At 36.9% G+C, this 7,108-nt stretch overlaps 1 protein-coding gene across 1 annotated transcript; it reads right to left on the reverse strand.

Moving 5' to 3' along the window:
- Positions 3,010–6,772, reverse strand: LOC109356888 (two-component response regulator ARR2-like). Its single transcript, XM_019600508.1, has 6 exons — positions 6,276–6,772; positions 5,846–5,998; positions 5,439–5,762; positions 4,844–4,920; positions 3,578–4,720; positions 3,010–3,491 (listed from the first exon to the last, which is right to left on the reverse strand). The coding sequence occupies exons 1-6, from the start codon at positions 6,412–6,414 to the stop codon at positions 3,420–3,422; spliced, it is 1,908 nt and encodes a 635-aa protein (XP_019456053.1). The 5' UTR covers positions 6,415–6,772; the 3' UTR covers positions 3,010–3,419.

Here is a 7,108-nt window from a genome sequence, read left to right on the forward strand (position 1 = left end):
ACATTTTGAATAGGTGTCCTATAAGAAGACTCGGTGAAGTCACACCCGAGGAAGCCTGGTCAGGTCAAAAACCAAGTGTTGGTCACCTTAGAATCTTTGATTCTGTTTGCTATAAACATGTACATGAGACACAGAGGAAAAAGCTAGATGATAGGGGTGAGAAGTTGATCTTGCGCTATCACTCTACTAGAGCCTATAGAATCTTCAATCCACTCACTCAGAAGATCATGTTAAGCAGAGATGTGAAGTTTGATGAGTCACAAGGCTGGAATTGGGACAACAACATTGACAACTCATAGAAGCTATCTCTAATGCATCTTGATGAAGCTGCAGCAGAAGAATCACTAGTGATTGTTGAGCAACCATCTGCAGTTGAGGCTCAGAATCAGAGAAGACCTCATATGAATAGACAAGTTCCACCAAGATTAAGTGATTATGAGATTTTTCCAGACTCAGAAATTACTACAGAGGGGGAGCTAGTTCACATGGCATTATTGGCATAAATGGAACCTGTGAGCTTTGATGATGCAGTAAAACATGATCATTGGTTGGAGGCTATGAAGGATGAACTCAGGTCCATTGAGAAGAACCATACTTGGGAACTCACTCAATTACCAAGTGACAAGAAAGCTATTACAGTAAGATGGGTTTACAAGGCAAAAGTAAATCCAAGAGGAGAAGTAACAAAGTATAAAGCTAGGCTTGTTGCAAAGGGATTCTTACAAAAACAAGGCTTAGACAATGATGAGGTCTTTGCACCTGTTGCAAGAATGGAAACCATAAGATTGTTAGTGTCTTTGGCAAGTTATCATGGCTCCACAATCCAACAAATGGATGTCAAGTCAGCTTTTCTTAATGGACCTCTAGAAAAAGAAGTGTTTGTCTATCAGCCACCAGGTTTTGAAGTTAGAGGCAAGGAAAACTATATGTACAGATTGCATAAGGCCCTTTATGGCCTCAAGCAAGCTCCAAGGCCCTGTAAAGTGCACAACTGAGTATGGAGTATACACAAAAGGGTCAAGCTTGAATGGTTTGCTCATAGTCTGCTTATATGTGGATGATCTGTTGGTGACAAGAAGCAAGATAGATGAGATTGAGGCATTTAAAGAAAGCATGAAAGCAGAATTTGAGATGAATGACCTAGGGAACCTTGCCTACTTCCTAGGAGTTGAGTTCATAAGAACTAAGGATGAGATCTTCATGCATCAGAAAAAATATTCCACTGATATACTAGAGAGGTTTCAGATGCAAACTTGTAACTCTGTTTCAACTCCTATTGAATCAGGGAACACATCACAAACTCTTGAAGAAGAGAATCAACTTGTAGATAAAACTCTCTATAGGCAAATGATGGGATGCTTGAGATATGTCTGCAATACAAGACTAGACATGGCATATAGTGTAGGAGTGGTCAGTAAGCATATGGAGACACCTAAGAAGACTCATCTACTAGCAGCAAAAAGGCTGCTTAGGTATCTAAAGGGAACAGTCGAGCTTGGCTTATTACTTCCCTGTAAAACCAGCAACCTCAATCACAATATGTTTGGATATATTGATGTTGACTGGTGTGGAGATAAAGTTGACATGAAAATCACAACAGGGTACTTGTTTTTGCTTGGTGATGCTCCAATCTCTTGGTGCTCAAAGAAGCAAGATGTAGTTGCCTTATCTTCTTATGAAGCAGAATACATTGTTGCTTGTATGGCTGCTTGTCAGGTGCTATGGTTGGAAACTCTACTTGAAGAACTGAAGATAAGAAATGAAAAAAGTATGGTGTTGTTTGTGGATAACAAATCAGCAAAAAATCTTACTAAAAACCCAGTTTCACATGGCAGGAGTAAACACATTGAGACTAGATTTCATTTCTTAAGAAGTCAAGTAAGCAAAGGGAGATTGAAGCTGGATTTTTGCAAGAGTGAAATACAACTTGCTAACATCCTTATGAAACCGTTGAAGAAGGGGAGGTTTGAGATGTTGAGAATCAAAATAGGGGTAATGGCAACAAAGGGAAACTGAATTAAGGAGTGGTGTTATTTTATAATTTAGTTTGTAGTTGTTAGTTTCCTTTCCAAATATAGAAATGCAGTTAGTTGTAAGCAACTATATATAGTAAGTGTAGTTTATAAACTAACTAAGTTTTTTTCCTTTGCTGTATATACAAAGATTAACTCTACTTCTCTTCTCTACTTCACTTCTCTACTTCACTCGACCTTCACTCTTTTCTTCCTTCTTCTTTATTCTGTTTCTTGATTTGCACAACATATTTCACTAACAAGTGAACAACACTAACGCCATGCTTTGGTGCCGTTATTTCATTTTCGTCATCATAGCTATCAGAGACTCTTCTTGTTCCTTTTGAGAACCGAAGTGCCAGGGCTATTGCTTGTGCTGCAGTGACAACATGAAACCTCAGAATAGTACTTATGAAACCTCATTATGGATTCCAATCTTTGGGATGGAATCTGCTCATAAGTTTCTGTGTTAATGGTGATTACACTGGCCTTTGTTGTTATACTTATACATCACTTAGGTAACATTTGGTTGCAGTCATCATTTCCAGCATGTTTTATTTTTATATTGTGATGCTTAAGAATATAAGAACGTTCTACTTCTTTAACAAGTGAGATGCTAAGGAATGTTTTTATGTTCTCATTTGTCCAAATATTTTATATCGCTTTTAGCAAAATGAACAAATCATATTCTCAAGTAAATGGTTATGAACCAAAAATTATTGGCTTATGCTTGGACCTGGGCACTTGATGTTTACAGAGCTTAATTTTGCTAATTAAGTGGCACATCATGGTAATTTGGATTATTGCTCTATTCCTGGATATATTTCCAATTTTTGTTTCCATTTTCTGAAATCTTTTTTATTTCCCAGAGGATTAAAGATATTTATTTGGGTTTTATTATGATTTATATAGTGTGGAATTATGAATATGAATTAACTACAACAACCATCATGCTTACCAAAGTCAATTGCTTACTTTGAAAACCATAAATGGAATGAGAACAAAAGGGAAAAAATCATAATTTATTATTGAAATCAGAAATGCTCCTATTAGTCTGCATATGTATCAAAAACCTTGCTTGTGCAATTATTCCCCAAAAGGCAACATAACATAATGAACACCCTAAAGATAGAAGCTTGCTAGAAGTGTTAGTATCAAAAGCATTCAAAGAATTGATCATGCCCTTTGCATATAGTTGAGGTTGGTAATAGATTCATCTTGAGCATGCAGACTAAACTATCATTGTACCCTCCCTTGAGTTTGAATACTCGACATGGACCAAATTCAGTTCGACGAACAATTTAATCTCAGTTCCAAACTAGCTAACTGCAGAACGATAAGGTGCATATGTAGCAGCAGCTATTTACATTGGCGACTACAATCAGAAAGAAATGGCGAGGATCTGATTTAGACAGGAACATTGTCCAGAGAATATCCATCAAAATCATACTCATTCTCTACTGGTCCAATCCCTTCTTGCTATCAGAAACACAAAGCAACTATCATTTTTCTTTAATAATAGGTAACGCATATGAAAACATGTAAATATGATATGAAGGACCAACCTGTTTCAGAAGCGCACTAAGAAGATCCTCCTGCGCATAATTCTCCGCAAAGAGATTAGTCTGAGAGCTTTCATCGGGAATTCTTTCAACCTTAACCCTCTCTGAATTATCAGCAAGCTTGTTAAAGTGTTGATCGGCATTGTAGAGATTACCTTGTTCCAAGCCTTCTCCTAGACAGAAGAAGGCTTTGTCCATCAAAGGGGAATCTCTACATTGTCTAGTCTGTTGGGTAGAATAAAATCCGTGTTGAACGAAACTTGATGGTGAGGCATGGATGTTACCTTGGAATGGATTTGAAGGTTGAGAGGAAGTATTAGTGAGGCCAGGGGTTGTTATTCCCCACTCATTGGACTTGTAATGGTGCAGCTCATTAAAAATATCATAACTTGGAACAAATCCACCATCTCTTCTGATTCCGGAAGTAACTTCCTCTTGAAAGGAGCCTTTTGTAGTGACACTAGATATACCTGGAGTGCTTACAAGAGGGAAACTAATGACAGACATTTCATGGGTTTGATTCATAGGAAAACTCAACATTGGAGACTTTTGTGCAGGTGCTCTGTTGCTATTAGCAGTACCGTTTATACTAATAGGGCCATTAAAAATTCCATTCCTACTCGGCTGCGCTAAAGATGATGATAGTCTGGGATAAAGACCAGTATTTTCACTTAGCACCTGACCTCTAGGTTGTGATTGTACCATCTGCATCAATAAGGGGTTGCTCTGTGTAGTAGAAGCATTGACTCCCATATTCAAGTTGCGAATAGATAGGGTTGATTGGTGCAAATCGGCAAGCTGCTTTGGCTCCATGTTGGTAGGGATTCCATGAAGTAAGTCTATTGATTTACTACTGCTCAAATGATGTTGTTGCCCTTCTCCAATTCTTAACCTTTGGTTTTCAAAGTTGAAAAGGTTTCTTTGATCCATGAGAGGCATAGGTACGCCCGCTTTTGCAGTTGATCTACCAAGTCCTGCTGCTTGAAGTGTGGCTAGACTTTGTGCAGGGAGCTGCCCAGAAACTGCTAGAGTTTGAAGATCATTAATTGAAGATATTGACCCGAAAGCTGCATTTTGTTGGTTGAGGAAGGAGTTGTTCGGGTGCTGAGAAACTCCACTAACCCTTCTTAGATACAGACGGTATTTCTGAAACAAACAGAATGAAAAATCAGCTCCTTATTATATCTGACATGACATGAACTTCGGGTTCCCAGAACTTAGAAGCTGTAGTGGTTTTGGTTGGATAGCAAGTACATAATAGAATCATACCTGGAGATGGCTGGCTACATTTTCTCTAGTGAGCCCAGGAACATTCATCAATTCCAGAATTTTTTTCGGAACAGCCTCTTTTTATAGATATAAAATTTGAACATTAGATGAGGTCTATATACTCTCAATAGACAGCAAAGTGAACACTATAATCTCAGAGAAAAGTAATATTTTCAAGAAGCTCACAATTATAAGATTATTTATATTAAATGCTGAATATTCAGTGAAGACAAGAATGGCAAATTGGATGAGTGAACATTCAATAAATGAATACATTCAGGATAAAGTTAGTAAAAAACTCACCTAAGATTGTTTTTCAATGAGGAAATGGAACAATAATAAGATGAAAAGGACAAAACAATAACTAAGAACACTACAGAAAACTAAATGGTTTAGAGAAATTACCGTCTAATATAGTTTGCACACTGATTTTCATACAGGTAAACAATCTATCTATAGACCTAGATGCAATGATTCCGAATATTTCAATTTTGTAACTAAATACTGAAGATGCAGACAGCAAAAGTCTTGATTTGAGGCATTTAAAACTCATGTATGGCAATTACACTACCAATCTATCTTAGTAAATACTTACTATCAATTCCCAATTGTTCCACAGCAGCCACAAACTGTTGATGGAGCTCAACAGACCAAACCACCCGTGGCTTCTTTAGCGCGGATGTGTCATCTCTCTCGTCTGCATCCTCATCCTCATCCCTCTTCTTCTTTGAACTCCTCCAACTGCCTTCTTCAGCACTACCCGATTGCTCACCGTCTCTCCACTCATTCTTTTTCTTCGGAACGACATGTTGCCACACATTCTTCACAGAATCAATCTGAACAGGTTTAATGAGGTAATCACAGGCACCATGTGTTACACCCTTCATAACAGCATTTTTACTATCATCCGCCGACATCACTACAATATTTTTAGCAGAAATTATCACTCTCTCAAATCAATACTTCACTGCATGGATCAAAACTTATGAATCAATTACTTACTGATAACAGGAAGGTCCATTTCCAACCCAATGTGCTCTAAAAGCTTAAATCCATCCATGTCTGGCATATGAACATCACTAATAACAATGTCAAAACCATTCCTATTCTCCCTTAGAAGTGTAAGTGCAATCTCTGCTTGGTTGCACTTAGTAACTACAATGAATTCGTAAAATCATTACACAACACAAAACAACTCAACAAAGGTTTGAAAACAGAACTACAACAAAGGCAATAGATTGATACTTGATAAGTTCATGGTATAAGAAACCAAGTCAAAACCTACTTAAACTTCAAAAATGAAAACCCAAAAATAATGGGTAGAAGAATCTGAAGAGAGAGAAATAGGGAAACTGATAAAGTCTATTTTTTTGGGTTCGGTTTTATGAACGAAATGAGAGAAAAAGATGGAAACAGATTGAGTGAGAGATACCTTGATAGAGACAAGTACGTAGCATCTTCTCAAGAATCATTAGACACGTGGGATCATCATCCACCACCATAACCCGAAGACCCGCCGGAAAATGGTCATCGTCGCCGGAACTTGACCGTTGGCCGTTGCTAAGAATCATAGTTCAGAGATAAACAACACAAATAAGTAAAGATTCATGTAATCGTGTTCTTCACATAGTTGAATTCAGTGGTGAACAAAAATGATTGAGGAGGTTGGCTTCAAAATTCAATCACGAGTAAGTGAGAAATTAAGACCAAAAAAGATAAATCAATTTTTGGCATGAAATTTTTATAAATCAAATTTGTTATGCGCTTCAAGCTTATTATTATGTCATTCCTTCCTTAAAGATTAATGGTTCTGTTTTTTTTAATGTGGTATTCTACTACTAACGACACTTCAAAGCACAAAGGTTTCGGATTTTACCGCGCTAATCTAATGTTTATGCAACGGACACTTCACTATGTAGACTTTTTGTGTGTCTACAGATCAATTAAGTTCTCATTCTTATGATAAATTCTTTAATGTTAGTGTTTTTTGGTTTGAGAAAATAGTTCGAAAATCACCTTAAGCCCCTGTTTACTTGAGTCGAGCGAAAATAAAATATTAGTTATTTGTTGTTGGTCCTTTTCAATTACACTTTAACATGGTAATTGCTAAGCGTAAATGTTGGTGGATTATGCATTCAATTTTTAGGATGTATGATTACCCTTTTTAACTAACATTATTTTTATAGTATAAGAAAATTGTGGGTACGACATCCTCAAATTAAATGATGGTAAAATTATTCACTAGGTATACTATAAGAAATACAT

Source organism: Lupinus angustifolius, chromosome LG01 (genome assembly GCF_001865875.1).
Source record: "Lupinus angustifolius cultivar Tanjil chromosome LG01, LupAngTanjil_v1.0, whole genome shotgun sequence".
NCBI classification, from domain to species: Eukaryota; Viridiplantae; Streptophyta; class Magnoliopsida; order Fabales; family Fabaceae; genus Lupinus; species Lupinus angustifolius.

Bases quoted from the DNA above. Each gene is read 5' to 3' on its own strand.
- LOC109356888 (XM_019600508.1), bottom strand. From the start codon at position 6,414: ATGATTCTTAGCAACGGCCAACGGTCAAGTTCCGGCGACGATGACCAT. The intron at 5,763-5,845 runs GTAAGTAATTGA...AAAATATTGTAG, and splicing joins AATGGACCTTCCTGTTATCA to TGATGTCGGCGGATGATAGT. The intron at 3,492-3,577 runs GTTGGTCCTTCA...TGTTTCTGATAG, and splicing joins TTAGTGCGCTTCTGAAACAG to CAAGAAGGGATTGGACCAGT.